This window comes from Zonotrichia albicollis, chromosome 2 (genome assembly GCF_047830755.1).
Source record: "Zonotrichia albicollis isolate bZonAlb1 chromosome 2, bZonAlb1.hap1, whole genome shotgun sequence".
In the NCBI taxonomy this organism is placed as follows: domain Eukaryota; kingdom Metazoa; phylum Chordata; class Aves; order Passeriformes; family Passerellidae; genus Zonotrichia; species Zonotrichia albicollis.
Window position 1 is genome coordinate 61,496,147 of NC_133820.1, and position 21,975 is coordinate 61,518,121.

General features: G+C 41.5%; 2 protein-coding genes across 4 annotated transcripts in view; one reads left to right on the forward strand and one right to left on the reverse strand.

Moving 5' to 3' along the window:
* Positions 1-259: 259 nt before the first annotated feature.
* Positions 260-19,183, reverse strand: LOC141728294 (uncharacterized). The gene is made up of 3 exons (XM_074536193.1): positions 19,174-19,183; positions 16,969-18,131; positions 260-1,575 (listed from the first exon to the last, which is right to left on the reverse strand). Exons 1-2 carry the CDS (start codon positions 19,181-19,183, stop codon positions 17,065-17,067), a joined length of 1,077 nt encoding a protein of 358 aa, XP_074392294.1. The 3' UTR covers positions 260-1,575; positions 16,969-17,064.
* LOC102066586 (protein furry homolog) overlaps positions 17,384-21,975 on the forward strand; it is a 223,907-nt gene continuing 219,315 nt past the window's right edge. For 2 of the 3 annotated variants that reach the window (XM_074535306.1, XM_074535308.1), the window contains exon 1: positions 17,551-17,703. The gene's annotated coding sequence lies outside the window, so the exon portion shown is untranslated. Of the gene's footprint in view, positions 17,526-17,550; positions 17,704-21,975 lie in introns of those variants that run through there. The other variant, XM_074535307.1, reaches the window with a different exon arrangement.

Sequence of the window (21,975 nt, forward strand, 5' to 3'; positions counted from 1 at the left end):
TTAGGAGTTTTCTAGCTCCATAGCAAATGAATTCTGATGCCACAAACAAAGGGTTAATTTTTTTTTTTGTGCTACCCCAGGTTTAGCTAAACATTTAAGTATATTATTGAGGGAGTATTTCATTGCTCTTTTTCAGTAAACTGTAAAATCAATTTCTTAAATAGGTGCTGATTGTCTAATGCGAGTATATTTGTTCCTTATTAGAGTTTTTGATATTAAATACTGTGGAGAGCATAAAGATAAAATTGTAGATGAAAAGTTTACCATGCCATATCATGGGGTTCATTGCATGCTATTGACAGAGGTATTAGTCTTGTTGTTGACATATTTGATGATGGATATGTATTTCATGTTTGTCCTTCCCTTCAACAAAATCCATCCTGGAAAGCAGCAGACAGCAGTGATTCTTATATCTCTATGGATTGATGGATTATTTGTTCCCAACTGTATTTCTAAGCAAGAGCCTGTTTTTAATTTGTGGTGGGTTGACCCTGGCACACATCAAAGCTGCTTTATCACTCCCCTTCTCAGCTGGGCAGGGTGACACCAAACAGCCACTACTATCATGTGCAAAACAAGTTTGATTTGGGGAAATTACCTGAATTTATTGCAAATCAAACCAGAGTAGGATAACAAGAAGTAAACCCAAATCTTAAAAACACCTTCCCCTGATCCCTCCTTTCCAGGCCCAACTTTACCCCCAATTTTCTCTCCCTCCTCCCCTCAGGGGGAGGAGGCCATACTCAGTTCATCACATGTAGTCTAACTGCTCCTTCCTTCTCAGGGTGAGGACTCCTCACACTCCTTCTCTGCTCCAGCATATGGTTCCTCCCACAGAAGCAGTCTTCCATGGGTCCTTCCCATGGGCTGCAGCTCTTCACAAATTGCTCCAGCATGGATCCCTTCCATGCAGTGTAATTCTTCAGGAACAGGCTGATCCTGTGTGGATCCCCTGTGAGATCCCAAGTCCCGGCAGCATAACCTTCTCCAGCATGGGCTCTTCTCTCCACAGGGCCACAGGTCTCTGCTAAGAGCCCTCTCCAACATAGGCTTTCCACAGGGTCACAGTCTCCTCTGGGCATCCACCTGCTGTGGCATGAGATCTTCCATGGGCTACAGGGGTCACTCAGCTGCTTCAGCATGGGCAAGGGAATCTCTGTTCTGGCACCTGGAGCACCTCCTCCCCCTCCCTTCTTCACTGACTTTGGCGTCTGCAGGGCTGTTTTGCGTATTTTAATTATTTTCTCTGCTGTTCTTCCATTTCTCCCCCTCCGCCACTCCTTAAATACTGTTATCCCAGAATTGCTACCACTGTTGCTGATGGGCTCAGCCTCTATGAGTGTCAGATCCATCTTGGAGCTGGCTGGTATTGGCTTTGTCAGACATGGAGGAAGCTTCTGGCAGCTTCTCACACAAGGCACCCCTGTAGCACTCCCACAGCTGAATCCTTGCCACACAAACTCAAGACACAGGTGCTGGGATCTTGACATAAATGGCTCTTTCAATGGCTCTCAGCTACTTGTCACAGCTCTCCACTCCATGGCATTGCCACTTGGTGAACAGTAAAATCTTGCTCTGAAACACAGCACAAAGTGATTAAAATCTGAGTTGCACAGCTTGTGCTGCACATGTTCTTCCATCGGTACTTTGGGACAGATATTAATGTAGAACCAAAGCAACCAGTCTGAAATGAATGCATGCCTCAATCAGTTTGTTATGATGCTGGGAAATGTGTTGGTTTTTCCATGCTACAGGAGAGATCTGCAGGTGGTTTCGGCTTCAGGTTCACTGCAGCATTTCTGGTTGAGAGACCAGATCTCTGTGGAATCACAAGCCCACCCATGCTGTGCATTAATTGTGTTTCTATAGTAACTTCTTACAACTTATTCACATCTTGCTGTGTAACAGATGGGAACACGTGATATATGATATATAAGAAGGCAGTGTGACAGCAGAAAATATTGAGGAGCTGTTTCTAACATAAAATTGGTATCTATACACTACAGATACATTCAAATTATAATAAAATAATGGAAAAGAATGAAAAGTGGTCGGAAGAAAGGAAAGAGAGGAAAGACAATTTCAATGTTCTTTGTTCTGAATTTTCTTTCCCCACAGGTGTGATCTGGCTAGCCTCCATCATCATTGTGTTTTCATAGGTTAGCATGTTTTATTTTGTTCCATACAAAAAAAAGCCCTTCAAGCATCAGAGTTAAGGAATCACATACACAGGAATGTTGCAACTGACAATCAATATTTTTTCAATAGTATTCACTGATGCCATCTGCTGGAATCGTGCATTTGTCACTGAAATCCTCTCCTCATTCCAGGTGGAAATTCCAAACAATGCTCTGTGTGTGTGACTTCCTTTGTTGAATATTCAATTCAAACCAAATCAGTTCTGCCAGAGGAATTCTAGTTAACCATTGGTGAGGAGTAAGTATTGCTCAAAATATTTTATGTTGTGTACATTCAGAAATTGACAAAAACAGCAAATACATGTCTGCTATTCATCTCCCTCCCCCAGGGAGTCAGTTTATCTAATCTTCATATAATATATACAGATTAAGGGAAAGGATCTTTAACTCATTTGGTCTGTATCACCTATTTCAGGATACATCTTTGAGGCAAGGTATTTCTCCCAGGATTGGAAGTCTTTGGTGGGAGAAAGCCAGAACAGTCTATGCAATGTGTAAATCTAAATTAATCTTGTAGGATTTAAGTAATATATGAGCTCTGCAGAGAGGTGAATGTCTCTTTGTGCATGTAAAGTCACTACTCAGGACTGCAAGACCTGAGCAGTGTTATTACTATATTTTAAGGCACTAAAAGTCAAGTGAAACTTCCTGTGTAAGCAACAGAGCCCAGACTGAAATAAGAATTAAATAATGAAGCTCTCAGAACGATCCTTGAAAGCAGTCAATTCAGTTTTCATTGCACCAGGTTTTATGAAGCATAGGCATCCTGGCAGCATGGGCAAGCACATGCTTATGGGGAGTATTTATGGCACTGAGGTACTTGTAAGGAGGAACAAGGCCCCGTTATAACCTATGTTTTCACAAGCACCTTAGCTATATATTGACTTTATTGCATATGAGTTGCTGACCTGTTATAAGCAGAAGAACCAAGCTCTTAGAGAGAGAATAAAGCAAAGCTTTCAGCAAACTTCTAATTTGTTGCAATATTTCATAAAGATAAGAAGCTCTAGTTCATAAATCATTCCCAAATGTCATCAAAGGGGTTTGGAACAATGAGGAAGATCCAGAAATGGAGAAAAACGAGTGTGTGGGAAAATCACTGAAAATGAGGAGCCTGAAGAGTCAACATTTCAGAGCTGAGATGGTGAGACTGAGTGTGTGCTTCAGGCCCACCCAGACTCCAAAATATGATGGATATATTTGAACTACCATGAAAGCAGGACATGAATAATAAGGTCATTTTACTGTGGCAATGAGCCCAGTTGTGAAGTTTAGAATCTTCACAGCACAGACTTCAGCATGGGATTCTGCCTCAAGGTATCTATATTTCCATTTAGGTACCAAAAGGTTTTCTCAGATAATGACACAGTCGACCTACTTTCCAGTACTGACCAACTCACTGGGTGTCTTAATTCTGTAGACACTGTCCTACTTGTCCTGCACATTCCCTGGAGCCTCCTGGGTTCAGCATGTGCCTGGTGGCAGCAGAGCAGGAGTCCAGGGGCAGAGGAGCCAGAGCAGCTTGATGTTTGTATCTGCGGTTTCTCTGCCTGTATCTGTGCAGGTGAAGTTGGGTCTGGCTGTTGGAGTGCTATAGGAAATGCCCTACCTCAGACACACCAGGACTCTGCACACAACCATGCTACCTACCACAATGGATGGGAATGCCAGGGGAGGAGCAAAGCAGTCCCACTGCTGGTACTGTGTGGAAACCTAGGGAACAGGGAATATTTCTCTGTCTGCTCTGGGGTGCCCTCACTCCCAGGGAAGCACTGACTTTGACCCTCATTCATGGAGAAAGCTTCCTAGACTTCAAGATAGACTAGAATCCACAAAAGTGTGAAATAGATTGTAGAGAGTAGTGTAGGTGTATCACTTGGTGAGAAATTTAGGGTTTGGGGATTTTTAGTATGTTGTGGATGGAAGAAAGATGGAGGGCACAGGGTGTCATCCTGGGTTTCTTCTTCACGCTTCTTCTTCCTTCTTCATGGGTTTGGGTGGCATTTTGTATATGGGCAGAAAAGCCTGCATTGCGGGCTCTTTGAGATCAGTTATTGGGTTAAAAGGGAAAATAATCTAGGTGTCAGTTCTTAATTGGATAGTTTAGTCTTAAAAGACCTTGTAACAAGAGATTGTCAGCTGTTTTGTGCCTTGGTGATGAAGAGCTGCCAAACTCACAGTAGTGAGACTGTTTTACTGATAAGAAATAATCAACACCCGAGTCCGAACATGAACTGCCATCTCAAGTGCCTTCAATCCAGACCCAGAGAAACTACAACTGGTACCGCCACAGTACTGCAGAGAGGTGATGAAATACTGGGGCAAAAGTTGAAGGCCAGCACCCCAGAAAGGCTGCTGTGCCAGCTAAAATATATGTTGCCCCTGCAAGCAGATCTGCAGGCAGCTAGCCATCATCCAGACTTCATGTGCCTGTCTTGAAGAGGCAATTTCCTCCGGTGCAGCCTCTCCTGACATACAAACTGCTGCACCTCAGTAGCAAACCATGTGCATTGCACTAGCTAAAGAGTGGGGATAAGATGGAAAACCAGTCTTGACTACTCCACTGTAGGCACTTCATCCTTTCCTCTCCTTGACAAAATCTTCACTTAAAACTCACTTTCTCTTGAACTTTGGGATAAAGTAGAAATTGAGTTTATCCAGCCTTGTCTGCCCACCCAAATTTGATTCATAATGACAGAATTACACTTTTCCATATTAATTTTCAATCTGTTCCAACAGATTAATATTTAAAGTATGCCATTAATAAAAAATAACAATTTAATTCAAATTTTTATGTTTTGGGTTTCCGTGTGTAGTAACAGAACTGCCTATTACTGTGAAAGAAGACAAAAGCTATCCTTTTTCTGACTAAAATATCTCAAACATCAAAGTGTCATGGTACATTCTTAAAAATGATTTGATCTTTTCAAAACTGCTATTTTTTTCTTTAATTTGTACATCCTGATGGCCCTGTCCTCCTCTGATAAGTTGCAAAAAATGCAAGACAGATTGTTAAAAAGCAATAAAGGAAAAATTATGCAAATAGAGATTACAGAATCACAGAACCAAAGAGAAATTGAAGATGGAAGGCACCTCTGGAGATCTAATCCAAAATATGAACTCAAGTTGGAGCAACTAGCAGGTCTTCCAGGATTATGTCCATCTTGGTTTTGAGTGTATTTCAAGAATGAAGATGTCACAACATCTCTGGGTTGCCTCTTCCAGTGTTTGACAATCATATAGTAAAGAGTTTTTATTTTGCTTACATTTAAACAGAATTTCCTGTATTTAAATTTGTGCTTCTGTCCTGGCATTGAGTATGACAAAGAGAAGTCTGTCTCTCTCTTCTTTGCTCTTCCACAACAGGAATTGAAACACATTTTTAAGATCCTCACTGAGACTTCTCTTCTCCAGGACGAGCTGTCCCAGCTCTCTCATCCTCCTCCTGCATGTCAGGTGCTTCTGGCCCTGAAGGATCCTCATGGACACCTTCCTTAGTGACACCTCAGAACGTATGTCTGCCCTATGCTGGGGAGCCCTGATATGGACCCAGCACTCCAGATGTGCCTCTCCAGGGCTGAGCAGAGATGAATGATCACTTCTCATGACCTGGTGGAAACACTCTTCCTACCTCAGCCCAGGAAGCTTTGCTGGTTTTTACTGCAAAGACACTTTCCTGGCTATGAACCTATTAGCTCTCCACAAGGACTCTCAAGTCCTTCAGAGCTGCCCGCCAATGGGTGGGTCCCCAGTGTGTACTGGTACACGGCATCATTCCTCCAAACAGAGGAAGGGATTGGCTTTTTCCTTTGTTGAACCATGTGAAGTCCTTGTTAGCCCATCTCTCCAGCCTGTGAAAGTCCCCCTGAATGGCAACACAACCAACTGGTGCATCCTCCTCACTGTTTTGTGTCTTCTGTAAACTGTCCCATTGTCCAGGTCACTGTTGAAGACACTAGACAGCGCTGGATCCAGTACCATCCCCTTACTTCACTAATGACTGGCTTCCAAACTGGCCTGTTTGCCTCTCAACCTCCGAACAGCTCAGTTTTCAACCCACCTTACTGTTCATTTATCTAGCTCATATTTCATTAGATTTTCTATGGGACCTTCTGGGAGACAGTGTCAAAAGACTTTCTTAAGTTGAGATACATAGCATCCACTGCTCACCCTTTATCCATCATGGCAATCAAGTCATTCAAGAAGGCTATCAAGTTAAAAACATGCCGACTGCTCCCAGTCATCTATTTGTCCTCTATATATGTTTGTGAATGGTTTACATGATTACTTGATCTGTCACCTTTCCAAGTTCCAAGGCAAAACTGACTGATCTGAGGTTCCCCAGATCCTCTTTCTTGACTTTCCAAACACAGAAAGTGACATTTTCTTTTTTTCAGTCTCAGAGTTTTTCCTTATTTGACACAGCAAAGTTTCTTAGCATATAAAATATCTGAGGAGTTGAAAAGATTTGTGGGCTTTTTTGCCTCTAATGTCTGTAATTCTTTATAATTATTTTCATGGCTATTTGCTTAATTTTGAATTAAAATAAAAGAAAACAGCTGTGCCTAGACAAATATTGTTCAGATAATTGCTCACCATGAAGAACTGAAAGGAGAATTGCTTTTGTGCTGTGCTAAACATTTTTACTCTGTTGTTACTGGGATCTGTTTAACAAGCAAATATAAAAAAAACCTAAAGTTAGCTTTACAACATAATTTTTTGACAGAACACAATGATGAATAAAATAATTTCATTTCATGTGCCTCAGAGCTAGTATGTAATCAATGACAAATGAAACACAGGGGCAGGAACTGAAGGTGAACACTGAAAATCCCAAGTGCAGTTCAATTGTCTGCAATGCAGGGAAGTTTTTTAAGGTCATTATCTGCCTGATGGCAGCAGAGAACATTCCCTTGTACCTTTTATCAGCCAACAACTGAGCAACAAACACTTCAGTCTTAGAAATCCTAACAGGAGATAATCTAATTCAGAGACAGATCTTTCGAAAGGTAATCTTTTATGTTATCTTCCTACTTGAAATACAAGATAAAATGGATCAGGCAGGACTGGCTGCGATGATACAGAGGATGATGTACTTTAAAACAGGGACTTTCAAATTGTTGCAGAAATCCGTATTATTCAGCATTTTCAGTGTTTGGTGTTTTACAATAAGTGTGTGCCCTTAGGATAGTTCTAAAATACTGTGCATTATTCACTGTTTGTCCAGGATAAAAACACTTGGTTTTTCTGCTCTGAACAAAGGTTGTTCAGGAGGCACACTGTAATTTCAACAAAGGTAATCTCAGGTCAACACATGAATAATGGAAAAGAAAGTAAAGTTAGACACCTTCCTATCTGCATAAATCTATAAAAAGTACTTCAGTATGATAGATGGTGGTGATGGTGGACTGAATGTAGAACTGTCTCTGCATTCAAATACATAGATGCCTTACATTATTTATCAAAAGAGAGTCTCTTAATTCTAAAAACAAGGCTGCACCAAAACATATTCATGGCTTGAGCTACTCTCTCTTATTATTCCATTCATTAGAAATCTATAATATCAACACTTTCTGAAAGGTCAAACAAGATGATTTCTTCATTGGCATGAGTAGTATTTCAGTGTTACTCGTTCTGCAGCCTAAAAATGTACCAAAACCAAGGACCAAAATATCCATCAAATGTAAGATAAAATTCTGTAATGCTGTTTGTGCACACTAGTTGAAAATTAATTTTTTATGTAATGCCTTCATTTATAATTTGAAACTCATTAATAAAAGCAAAGGTGAAAGTAGTGCAAATATTTCCTACAAGACACCCGTCCCTCCTTGAAAAAGCTAGGAACACCCAAAAATGTTCTGGGAATTTTCTCTGCACCTTAACCCAAAGTTTTAGGGATTGCAACCAGCCCTACCCTTCCTGAAGCACAGTGTAATTGTAATGTCTGTAATGGTACTATTTTTTAACCTCACTGCAAGTCAAGACAGAAAACTAAAGAGTTCAATGTGAAAAAGGAAGATGTTCTACTCTTTCAAGGTTAAACATTTTTCAATGCTCCCTGCCATTCGCTGTCTTCTCTCCATCTGTGTTTTATTCCTGTATTATTTTTCAGCTCTGTTCCGTGTGCACTGATAATAGCATTGTGTAACTGAACGAAATGATGCCTTTCAGAAGCTGACATTTTAGTTACTTTTGCTTTGTTTCTGCTACCACACAGAGAAAGGGGCAAGGGAATGACAATGGAGGAATTGGAGAGTAAATAATCTCATTTGTAAAGGTTCACCAAGCAGCACAGCACAAAGGAATTAACAAAATGTTCATGGCAGCTCTTTAGCTCTTTAATCACTTCTCTAACATGTGGGAGAGTTTCACTGCAAGGGAAAAGGTATCTCAAGAGAGGAGTTCACTTTTACTAGAGATATATTTGCCCTTATTGATAGCACAATTAAAGGTAACAGCTGTCCTTGGATTTTATTTCCACTCAAAAATTAATGTCTCTTATATACTCCCAGGGCCCACACCTCTGTTACAAGAGCCTCCACACTGACTGCCTGGAGCAAATCTACCATATACTCCTTCAGAGACCCTTTGGCATTTAAAAAATGCCCCCAGGGCTTGTGGCATCAATTACAAGTCACTGCTGACCTTGGTCCTAATTCGTATTTCCCCCATCATATCCTGTGATGGCCTCATAAAATTCCAGGTAACGAGCTGCTCCTGCTGCAGTTCCTCAACACCCACAATGACCCTGGTGGTCCCTGTGTGACAATACACATGAAACTGAGAAAAGGAAGAGAGAAGATCTGGGTGCTTCAAACAGCTCCAGGCACTGGACAAAGCACCATCTGTCATTCTGCAGTGACAGATGCATAGAACAACCAAGGAATCGTGCCACCAAAACTGACACCAGGCACAATTTTAGGATCCGGCATTTTCCCATGCTTTGGGAGCATGGCCAAGGGTTATCCAAGCCCTACTAGGCAGGGAATTTATTTGCTAAGGAAGTGGCATAAGCAATAAAACAAGACTTCAGACACAGCCTGTAAAGCTTCAATGTTTTTACATCAATCAGCAGCAGTTGGATGAACAAGGAGAGTGCACGCTGTACCTATTCAAAGGGAAGCAGAGCTGTGACCGCAGCATGACATCCCTGTGGACCTCCAGGGTTCAAGGTAGCTTTGCTACATCTGATCCCTCCCCACATGACTCTGCTGCCCAGAAAAGATCCAGCTACCCAGGAACTTCTTGCAGTCTTGCTTTAAAACACAAACAACATTAAACTTAAATCACTGGAAGCATTTGAAGTAAGAAAAAAATCAAGAGATGAGAGGAAAACTAAACTTAATTTTTTTTAAATGGCATATATAGATGAAACTATACACAATTTGAATGCAAAAGAGTTATCAGCTCTTTTGATAAGCTGCACTTATCAATATTTATTGTGATGGGGAAAAGCATTAATGCCATAAATCTTGAAAATCACCATATATAGCCACTCAGAATCTAACTCTTTTTTCACTCTGACAGCCACTGAGAGGATTACATCAGAGTAAAGTGCTCTTTGCCACATCAGACAAATGTTCTCTGACACTTTTGTTACAAAACACTTATTAAAAGGGAAGGAGTCCCTCAGCTTCACTTTTCAATGCTAGGTGATCCTTGATGAGATAGAGTTTCTCAGATGTATAGGATGAAGTAGGAGCTGTGAGACTATGAAATCCAAAAGGGACACAGAACCAAAAGTGTGACTTGTGATGGCAAAAGTGTTTTAACTGAAACATTTCTCACATTTCTGCTACCATTTCCCCTCTGTGAATCAGTTCTGCACCTTGGATAAGAAAGCAGACAAATAAAGAAACATCCTCCTATTGCTGACTAGTGTAAAATTGGCCTTCAACTCTCTAAAATCAACTCCACTGAACATGAGAGAAATATTGTCCCAGAACAGAAATACCCAAAAAGAGCTGAGATCATACACTGAATGAGTCTCCAGTGCTTCATACCTACAAAGAAGTTTGTAGTCTTCTTTGGGGGTATAAAACCCCTCTGCTCTGATTTCCTGGGATTTTTTTAGTACTACTTGTTTAAATCAGTTTTGGGCACATAGACAAGATGGTAAACAACATGGTGCTAACAAATAGCTTTAAAAGCATGAAGAATATATGAGATACATTTAATATGAAAATACTAAGAAATCATTTCATCCTCCCCACACATTACTCTTCATCTGTAGCTCTGAAAGCCATTACTAATGACTTTTTTAACACAAAACCTTTTTTTAAATTCAAGCATTCTTTTCTTACATCACAATTAAAATGAGTATTCAAACAAGATCCTTGGAAAAAAGATCTGTTTGAAAGGAAATATGTATTATAGTATACATTTTTTATCAGTATTCATAATTATATTCTCTAATGAAGACAGAGCTTCCAAGAGGTAATTTTCATCTATGCATACTTTTGAGATTTTAGGTTTGTATTTTCCGTCAATAGCCCTAAAAACGATGACACCTATAATGAAGATTGCATTGCATAAGAAAACAGAGCCTTTGATAATAGTCAGTTTTAATTTAGGATGTGACACACTAAGCACTTACATGAAATGAGCACAAGCAACAGAGAGCAGGAGATTATTATAGCCCTGTGCAATGTATGGTAACTTTAGGTATAGAATTAATGCCATCAGAAGGACAGCCTAGAAACTTCTGCTGCACATCTGGGTCGGAGGAAGAAGTGGAAATTTCTGATATTTCTAAAGAAGAATACGCACTTTGGCCCATCTTTAACTGTTCATAAAAGTTAAAACAGTCCTTGTTGATTTTTATTGCTTCATCCTTGCAGTTACAATCACCAGTTCACACTCAGGAAAAATGAGATTCACTGTTTTCTGTTTGATACTGAAAGGTGCTGTATAAGGAGGTAAGTCCTTTACACCAGAGGGACGTAGAGGAAGAGGAGCCAGGAGGACATAGCAGGTTGTAAAACTGATTTTCACCCAGATAAATGAGAAACAAAAGCTACAACAGCTACTTAAGCAGACTGTATTAGACCTTCACCACCCTTCCAGCCCAGAGGACTCCCAAGTGCAAAGCAAAATCTAGTGATCTGGTGCTCTGTGCTACAGCTCACTATGAGAGAGGTGTGAGAAGGCTGAGAAGACACAGGGCTGTGTAGGCACACATGTCCTTGATAAATGCAACCAGCCTGTCCATTTTATGCTATCTTTCCAACTTCACCTGTTTGTCCAACTGATTTTTTGGGACAAGTGTTTTGCCCTCAGGTGAAATGCCTCTCCTGCTTGTTGCTTCACTATTTAGCCTATGGGTAAAACAGTTTCATCATTCATAATAAATTTGAAAAAAAAGGAAGCCAAGGGACAGCTGCCTAAGTCACCGGAATTCTAAGCACAGAACATGAAAGCAAGGTCTAATTATATCCTACTTCCTTGCTGGAGTTTCTGGAAACGTGATGATGTTTCAGGCAGCAAAGGGCTGCACACACATATAGTTTTATATAGGCAACACATCCATACATACTTTTCAATCACTCTTCCTCAAGTAGCTTTATCATGTCATCTCAGTCCTGTATTTTCTATTAAGATCTTTAATTCATTAAGAAGGTCTCACCTCCCATTTTGGAGAAGCTTTGTTTCCACTGATGTAACAGCTGTGAAAAACAAGCACTATATGCTGTGAAATCTAAGTGAGAAAGGCCTCTTACTGGTTATTTGATATTATGCAATAATATCCATCCAGACCTCACACTATTGAGACAGCAGAACATTTGATTTGAAATATAATAACAGTCAGAGACAGGATTTGTTTCTAGAATTTCAAAGAGCCGATGTGTTAACACACGGTAGGCTTATTAACACTCTTGACAGTCTCCAGGTGAACATGAGAAGTCTTGCTTCTAAAATTAGGGTCTCCAGAATCTTAGCAAATGAAAACACACTGGATTTATGGGCCATTATTTTGGTCATGCTGCTACACACAAATCCAGCCAAGCAGACTGAAGTTCAATTCCCATATGTCTTATTCAAGGCACAGCTATGCCATTCACCAGTGCAGATCAGGGAAGCAGCATGCAGATGAAGCTGCTGCAGTGCATATTTAGTGAGGAACATCTTCTTCTGTGTGCTTTGTCATATGTTCTTGCATGGGGAAAATAATTTCTGTGCTTGGTCTAGTATTGTAATTCCTGTTAAGCAACTATAAATGCTTAATTAAGGTTTATTTCCCAATCACCTGTGACCCTATTCAAAATTGCTCTAAATCAAGTCATGCTATTAGAAAAGTCACTTGTGCAAAGTGTTATAAATCATCATCTTTTTGCACTCCTCTTTGCACTGGTAAAAATGACAGAGAGGCAAGCAGCCACTGAAAACTGGTCTGAATGCTTGAGTCCTTTAGAGGGGACAAGCAATTACTGTCTTAATTATTCAGATTTTGGCAACCAATTTCTATCTTTTGGTTCTCCTGCCGGAAAAATCAGTACAATTAGATTAAAGTGCACAGCAAATAGTTTGAGAAAGACATCTGAACAGTGTGTAAGCATCTGAAGGATGGTGAAGATGAGTACATCAAGATGGTGCCTCACTCCATGAAGAGATGAAAGTTGTTTTCAAAACGCATTTCTTCCATTATTCCCCAAGGATGAATCTGCATCTGGCATGTTTTGCAACTGGTGTTTTACAGTCATCTAACTTACTCCCCTCATAATTTCTGACAGATGCAAAAGCAGCTCCACTTTCACCTCCCATTCTGTTTATCCACCTCAGCCCAACCAACAGAAACTGGCGGAGGTCAGTTCATACATCTCACAAGTCAGAAGCTGTCAGAGTCCTGCCTGAAATCTCATTGCTGGAATAAGATGCTCTTGGACAAAAGACTCTGCTAAGAAATGCAAACTTTTAAAAGGTAAAATCCATTCCAGACACTGAAAATAATTGAGACTATTTAAGAATGTAATTTCTATGCATTCCTGTGATCCTGGCCTTCAGTGAAAGGAAACAGGATTTTCTTGGATCAAAATTAAAGAAATGGATGAGCTCTGATTAGTACAAAATGATGTAATTGTGGATATTCACAATTCATGTAAAAGTAATTTTCAATATCAGGAGAAAAAGGAAGTGTCAGCTCTTAGCACTAACAACATCCTCTTTTATCTCTGCTAATGTAGCATGTGGTATCTTAGGAAAAGGAATTTGAAAAATCACATGTTTAACAGAACTTGTCCCAGCTGAGCAAATAGTTGATCCTAGAGTGTTACCAAAGTGTAAGTAAATGTAATGCAGCAGCTGAAGAACACTCATTGTCAGTACATTTTGAAAAAGAGGCAAGAGTCAAGCAGAAAGGTGCATAATGCCCTGTCTTGCCATCACACCAAATAATTTGAATATGTTAATTTGAAATTTTCTGAAAGTTTCCCTTCTCCTTCATTGTTGATAGGCCATTAATTGAAGAAATGAGAAGAAGCAGAAAAGTTGGGTAAATAAAGCTGTGTTAACTGCTTTATAGAGCTGCCTTCTCTTCCAAAATACAGTGTGACAATATTCTGCTCTCAAGTGTGTCAAAATGCCCAAATTAGGAAAACTATTTGTTATTAATATAATCAAACAAAAAACTACCATTTGCAACCCCAAATGATTTTTCCAGACATTCATTTCAAGCATGTTTCTTTGGAAACTGAGAAATTAAGAAACCAAATTAATCCAAACTGCTCTTTCATATCATTCTCTGTCAATGAGAGAAAATTCCTTCTCATTAAAAGTTGTGCTATAAAATTTCTATGTAGCTTCCAAATATTTGTTAAGACATAAAAATTGGTATCTTTAAGGCCAAATGATGCACAGGTCCCATTTTTAAAAATCCGGCTTCTTTCTCTAAAATATACTGAGTTTTAGAGAGCTTCCACACAAATCACATGATCTTTACAAGTGCGCAGGCCAGGTCATTAAATGACAGACCAGGTCTCAGCCCTGAAGCCAGCATGAATGCACATCTTGTAAATAATCACTTCAGGCTGGAAATTCTGCTTTCAGCATCCTCGTAGGAACAGAGGTATTCTAATTTGCTTGCAAGGGACTTAAGTAAGGTTATTTACTATTATGAAGAACTGACACTGTTATTAGACCAATCATAGAAAATAAGGCCAAAAGAGTTCAGATACACTCCATTTCCTTCCTCTTCCATGCAGTGACCTTTCTTGTACAAATTCTAGCTCAATATTTCCTCCACATCAGCCTGTATCCTCTATAATGTCCTTCAATTTTCCACTTCATATCCTGTTTCCCACCTTCAGCAACCCAATACTTTTTCCCAGTATATCCCTCATAACATCTTCGCCATCATCTTCCTTCTTGGTTTCATGGGAGTGAGGGGTACTCAAGTGACAGAAAATCAGTGCTCACCCTTTCCATTCACTGTCAAACACATCACAACCTGACTATTTCCTATTTTTGTCTGCTTCTGGTATTTGTCAAATAAAGAACACAGTGATGTAGGATATCATGGGTTCTGATTTTTAATAAAGTCAAGTATTTCAAAGGGTAATGGATAAATGCAGCATTATGCAGTCATAGCTCCCTCCTTCTACACCCAAAAGGACAGATGGGATAGAGTTGCCTTCTACAGGAGGTCAGTGGTTCTCAAAACTGTTTTCTACAAAAATGAGAAAATCAGATTTTCTCTAACCTTTGGCTTGAAGAGATATCCTAAGTAAATGTAATTACAAAATCTAGCTGACCTGAAGACAAAGGGGATCGTTCAGTCATTCTAATTAGCACACACAATTATCACTCTGATCCTCTTTTTCCCTTGAATGTTAGAAATTTTGTCCCAGCACTCACAATCACCATCAGTCCCATAGTGGCTCAGTTGCATTGGTTAGTGTACTCTAGGGAATCAGCCAAGATTTAATTTATTGCCCTCTAAGAGATGAATATTGTGTAACCTTTAAATTAGGTTACTGTATAACCTTTAAATTCTTGTTTCCCAGTGGCTTTTGAAAGTTGTGTGTAGAGATTTAATTGGGCTTCTTGTGAAACTTGACACCCCTACAAAATTCCAAGATGTTTTCCGAGAGCTTAGTCTCAATCTATAAGATGGCACAGCCTGAAAAGACATTATAGGTGCTCAAGGTAGTTACAGTGTTTTAGCTCTATCTCCTCAGAGTGCCCTTCCTTTTCTAATAAATTGTTATAAAAGTCAAAATCTAAAATGAAGATTCTGATTTTTCTTATAATGTAATCCCCCAGACACACATCTGGGTAGATGAGATGCCTCCAGATGAAGACAAACAAGTGACATCATGTGCAGAGTGAAGGAATACAATGAGGAACACAGCAAAGCTGGTTAATTGGGAAAAGGGAGTGGAAAACGTGAACCCACAGAAAGGGGAATACTGGTTCTCAAGTATAAATATTTATATGCAGTTTTCCTACAGAACACCAAAGATGAGATTTTAGGGAAGGCTGAAGCAGTGAGTGTAGAAAACACTGTCTGTTGCCTCCTCACTCTGAACGCTCTGACATCAGCCCAGAGCACTGAAGAGGCTGCTCTGCAGAACACTAAGAGCACTAAAAGGCAGGCAGAGGTCTGTTACCCCACTCTCCCCTAATGGCTCTGTGCTGCCTGGCAGTAATGCACAGCACAGATGGTGTACGGATGATATAGAGACAACATCTAATCTTTCACCAGCCTGCAACACCCTGCTAGATACATCTTTGGATAAAAAATTACCATTCGTAATTACTGAGATTCACAGTGATTTAGTTCCCACAGAGGTGTCTAACTGTAATATAAATATGCTTTACTATAGACAACAAAATAACAGTTATATGTGCGCCAGTTTTCACCTGGAACCAACCCTAAGTAATGTGAGGTTTATATGAGTATTTCATTATTCTGTCCTTTTGTCTGTCACTGCGTGCCCCTCACAGATTTTGAAGCCTTTGTCAGTTTGACAAGTCAAGTGGAGATTTGGATACAAATCTCAAGGACACTACATTTTCTGAAATTTCATGAGAATTCAAGGAGTAGAAGAGACACCCCAATTAATCTCTTGACTAATGTCACCACTAATTTCACAGTTTTACTTGAGTGTCTTATGAATTTGGAAAGAGTAATGACACATACAGGCAGGAGGAAAAAACTGCAGGTGACTTTGCCAAGAGGGTGAGATCCAGAGGACTCAGTGGAAATGAACAGGGAGAATGAACATCCCTCCCTAGGCAACCAGGCCTCATCAGCTATGCTGCTTAAGCAACAGGGTGTTCCTTGTAGGAAAAAGACACCAACCTGCTTTTACAGCCCATCTGCCTAAAGCTGACTAGAACTTTATAAATATACCTTAGTATTAACAGCTGATAATTTTTTTATTTCCCAAGCAAACACATTCACCTTTATAGCAAGCTTCTCACACCTGTCCGTGTTCCTACCTCTATTCCTGGTATTACTACGAATAATCTAAAGCAACATGTATGGGTTTAAGTCTTTCTCGGCTGACTCCTTTCACACATAATGTTACCATTTCAGTTACCCGAGACCGCAGACTTAAAACCACATCCTTCAGCAGCTCCTCGGCGAGCGGATAATGGAGCGCTGTTCTCCTCGGGATGCCTCTCAGCAGCGGCACCGCGCTCCTGCTCCTCCCGATCAAAGCGCAGAGCACTCACCGCAGCTTCTCTGTTTTTTTGGACTTCACTCAACCCTTTCCGCCTTATTTTAGACCCGCACCCCATCCAGGATTTCAGATTAAGACATCCTTACCGACAGGTACTACCAGCACTGCCGTTTCCCTGGCAGTCCCGATTTTACACCCTCTTTCCTATTTCGCACGCCGAGCATCTCTCCTCACTAGCGGGGTTATCCGACCCAGCACACTTGCTGCGGGGAGCGGCGCTGGGATCGTGTGCCACTGGGGGAACCCGCCCGGCCTGCCGCCGCTCCCGGCGCTGCCAGCCGGGCTCCACAGCCCCGCCGCCGGGCTCCTGACACCTCTTCCCAGAGCGCGGCGTGATCCCGGCCGCCTCTCCCAGGAAAGCTGCCCAGCTTTCCTGCCGCGACGCCCAGGTCGCTCCGTGCCTCCCTGAGGGGTAGAAGGCGGCCGCGCCTGCCATGCCCGCCCGCTCCCGGCACGGCACAGCCCGGCACGGCACGGCCCAGCCCACCGCCCCCCTCGCCTCTCGGGGCGTCCCGGCGGGGAGGAGCCCCGGGAGCTCCGGGCGGGGCGGCGCGATCTCGCCGCTGGCTGGGACTGCCCGGAGCCGCCCCCGCTGTCCCCATCTTGCCCCGCTCCCCCGCGGCGGCGGCGGCGGCAGGGCCAGGTGAGGGCGGGGCGGTGCCCGGCTCCGCCGGGGGAGGGCCCAGGCGGTGGCGGCGGCTCCCGGTTCGCGAAGGAGGGGCCGGGCGGGGGGAGCTCGGGCGGAGGGAGGCCGGGCTCAACTTGACAGGAGGGAGGGAGCGCGGGCAGGAGGCGCCGGTGGCTGCGTTCGCCGGGCGCGGGTGAGTGAGCGGGCGGCGGCGCGGGGAGGGCAGCGGGCGGCGGATGGCGGGCGGCAGGCCGGAGCGGGGAGCGGCCTCGGCCGCGCCCGGCGGACCGGGAGAGAGGCGGGGACACCGCGCGGTCCCCGGCTCCGCTCCGGGGGCTCGCGGCGGCGGCAGCGGCGGCTCTTCCCTGGCGGCGGCCCGGAGGAAAGTTTCGGGGATGCCGGTGAGGCGGGGGCTCCCCCTTCCCCTCCGCCGGCTCCTGGGAGCCCGGTCGGCAGCCGGCGGATGCCCGCCTCGATGCCGCCGTCGCTTAGCGCCCGATGGCAGACAAAGCCGCCTCCCCACCTGCAGCTCCGGCCCCCTCCCCGCCCGAGGCGGCCCCGGGGAGCGCGGCCGGGCAGGCTGCCCTGCCGGGGACGGGCGTGGGGAGCCACACTGGCCCGCTGAGCGCCAGCAAACTTATTTTTAGATGCGCTTCCCATCACAATGCGTCTTAAAAATAGCATGGTTCTTATTTAAGGAGGGAGAAATAAACTGGTTCTGGAGGCCTCGTGGTGGGATTGTTTTTTTTCCTTGAGCCTTTTCTTCTTTAGAGAGAAAAAAAATATGTTTCAGTGGTGTAGGCAACTGTGGGCCGGTTAATATCCACAGGTGCACCTAGGATGCTTCTGCTACGGCTTCATTAAGGTCACCCCTGAAGCGTGTGAACAAAGGTGCTCATGGCGTTGTCCTCCGCGGTGTGCCTGCGGTGCGAGACGCGAGGTCTGATGTGCGTGCACACCTGATTCGTGCAATACTTCCTGTAGGGTCACTCGAGCTTTTTTTGATCTGTTGTTTCCTTCTTTTTCTGTCCTGTCACTCATCTGCAAACGCCTGCAGCTTGTGGGTGATGCAGGCTGATGGAGTGATAACAGCCTGCAAGATCAGAGCTGTTTATTACTTTGTAAATTAATCTTTTGCTTTTGTTTTAGCTACTGTATCTCAGTAGACTTTGGTGATGGAACTACCATAACATAAATGGATCTTTTTGCACCAAATGTGTAATATTACATCATTTCGGTCAATGACCTCATCATGACTGCTTGCAAAACGTTTCTGATTTTTATTTTTAAGACACTACAAATAATTGGGAGACTTGTGTAAAATGAAGCATATATGAAAATGGAAAAGTACACCTCCAATAGGGAAAGGAACTAATGGGAAAAAACCCACTGATTTGTAGAGTATTTAAAATTGCAAAGGACCTCTGGGTATCACTTAGTTCTGTCTCTGCACTCAAAGCAAGTCCAGTTGGGTAATGTTTCTCAGACTTTGTCCATGTGAGTTTTGAGTATTTCCAGGAGTGGAGGTTAAGCAGTCTCTGTGATTATGGTGATGCCAGTGTTTGACCATCTTTGTGGTGATTTTCTTTATCTTAATCTATTCACAATTTCCTGTGTTGCAATTTGGTTTTGTTTCTTTTTATTCTGCCACTGTGCACCTCACATCCATCCATGCGTAATCACCCATGTACATTTCATGTACATCTGTAGTTTTAGACACTAGAAGAAGCCATGCTAGTGTTTTGAACCAAAGAATGGATTGTTTCATGACATCATTTTAATTATAATAGCTAGATTTTATTCTTATACATTGGAAATTTATTAATCGCAAACATTTGCTTGACACTTCTTATTTATTTGAATGCAGTTAATAGCAGATTAGCGTATTAATTTGAAATGCATAAAGAATGCATAATGATGAAGACTATTTGTTGGTGCTTTCCTTAAATAAATGTCTCAAATAATGTACCCATCTCTGTCCCCTGGCCTTGTGTTCCTTAATCTGAAATTGAGATTGCTTGCTCCCAACTTTTGCTAGAATACTTTCACCATCAACAGTGTCATATATAATCTCTTAGAATGACAGAGAGTCTACTTATTTTAATAGAAGGAAAGCTTTTTGGCTTTAGTCTTGAAGTAGATTTTCCTTGGGAAGGGATGTGCCATGAACAATACAGTACAACCTGTTATTACTGAGAAGTTGCCTTTGTACTATATAGGTGTTGTTTAATGCTCTGGAGTTGGTTGATATTTACGATGCTGTTGATGTGGTAAATTATGTGGGCACTTTTTTTTTTTTGTCCAGCAGGAAAATAAAAGAAAGCTTCTGTGCTGTGCAGAATAAAAATCTGCATGTTCTCTACCATGGCATAAGGCTGTCAAAGTTACTTGTTTTTAAATTTGTGCAAATTCTTGGATGTTGCTGATAATACCTCAAAAGCAGGGGAATATATTTGTAATGTGATTTATAGTGTGTCACTTCTGGATGTGTCTGGGTAGAATTTCAAAACATTACTATGGTGCTGTTAATAGCAAATGCTTCTGAGTAACTCATGCTTTCCATTAGAGCCGTATCAAATAATTTATTAGAAGCCGTTTGAATGACTGGCTGCACTGAATTTGATGATATTTAGAATCATTTGATAAATAATTTAACTTATGTTTCCAGATAGCAGCTGCCTTTTTATAATGGTGGGAACACCTGACGGGTCCGTTCAGTGACTTGTATTAATTGTAGTGAGCTTCCAGTCAGGAAGAAATCAAATCTATGGGTCAGGTTTTTTTGTGGTATTGTTTTATATTATTTTATTTAGTCATGTAATGGCTGTGTGAGACTTAGATGCTCTTGACATTTATAAATCTCTTCTGCAAGCTTCTAAACTCTAGATTATGTATTCTAAAGATTTTGAACTTTACCATTTAAAATTTATTTTAGGTCTTTTAAAATGCTATTTTGTGTTTCAAATGTGGACTGCATAGTCTGTTTATGCTTTTCCCAGTCTGTATTAATCTCCTTCTAGCATGTAATTATGGTAAAATAAATAAATAAATGACATATTACATTTCCACAAAATCTAACCTTTTCAGGGGTATAAAGGCTGTATTTTATTTGACAGTATTTGAGGGTGATTTGCATAGTTGGTAAAACAGTTTATCTTGGACTGTTAAAGTCTTGGAAGAGGTGATCATCAGGATAGCAGTGATTAATGTAATAAATTTCAGTTTGAATTTGATCAACCACATAAAACCGGGAATGCTCTTGTTATACTCACTAATGGTTTGCTTATTGTAGTGCGTACAGAAGGGCTGTCAGTGCCTTCAACTTTATTGTTATAGGACAGAATTTCATAATGCAGCTCATACACTTTCAGTTTTATGGCCTGGAGGACTGAATGTTGGAAAGGCTGTGCTAAATTAAACCTGGGGTCTGTGACAATGACTAATAAAATATGCTTCAGAGGGAATTGTGAGAACAAATGGGAGGTAATTTGCATCCCCTGCTCAAGGTGAATATGATGCTTTGTAGTTTGGAATTGGCTTAAAATCTGAATAATGTTTAATAGCCTCTTCAGATGTTATTATGCATAATTATGATAATTTTGGACATACTTGTTGCTGATATAAGTAACCAGTCTAGATCTGTGGCTAATTTGGGGGGCAGATATTTTATGCTGGTGCTCTATTTGCATGCTTTTGCCAGACTGTTTCTAGACTCAGGCCAAATTTATTTAATGTTTTCCACCAGATTGAGTGATTTGGGATAATGTGACATATTGGAAAAAGAGGTGCTTTTGCCCACAAAGTTTATGGTTTGAACTGTAGTGGTGACAACACTCATCTGGATGTGAAACCTGCCCAGTTGCAGATTGCTTTTCTGTTTGTGTTAGAGCAAGGTCTGGAACAGAAGCTGTTGCTCAGAGAATCCCATGATTACCAGTTTGTAGGAAGGTCTGGGGCGTGTATCTTTCAACTTCTCTTGTGGAATTGGCATAGAGACCATGCCTGTACTTGCTAACTAGGTCTTTTATTTTGGACTTGGAAAACTTGGCAAGTTTGTGTTCCAACAGCTGTCCTAGTGAATTTTCAGGTATTTTAAGTATAAACAGCATCTACAAAAAAGCCTGAAATTACACTGATACATACTAACACGAGTCTCCTGAGCTGTGGGCTTGAGTTAGAGCTCAGGATAAAAAAGCATTGTTATAGTACAGTCTGTTCTTCCTGAATATTGCTTAATTGCAGTATCATATCATCTTGAAAGAGGGATGCTTATCATCTCTCATTTATTCAAAGCAATTACTTCTGAATACTGAAGCAATTGCTTCTGATTCTTGGTGTTTATGGTTTCTGGTAAGAATAGGTTATGTGCTGTATGAGTATATATTTATGAACTTGCCATTGTGTAGTGGAATGGCACCAGTCAGTATTACTCAGTGAATACCTTTAAGTATAAATTTCATTTTAT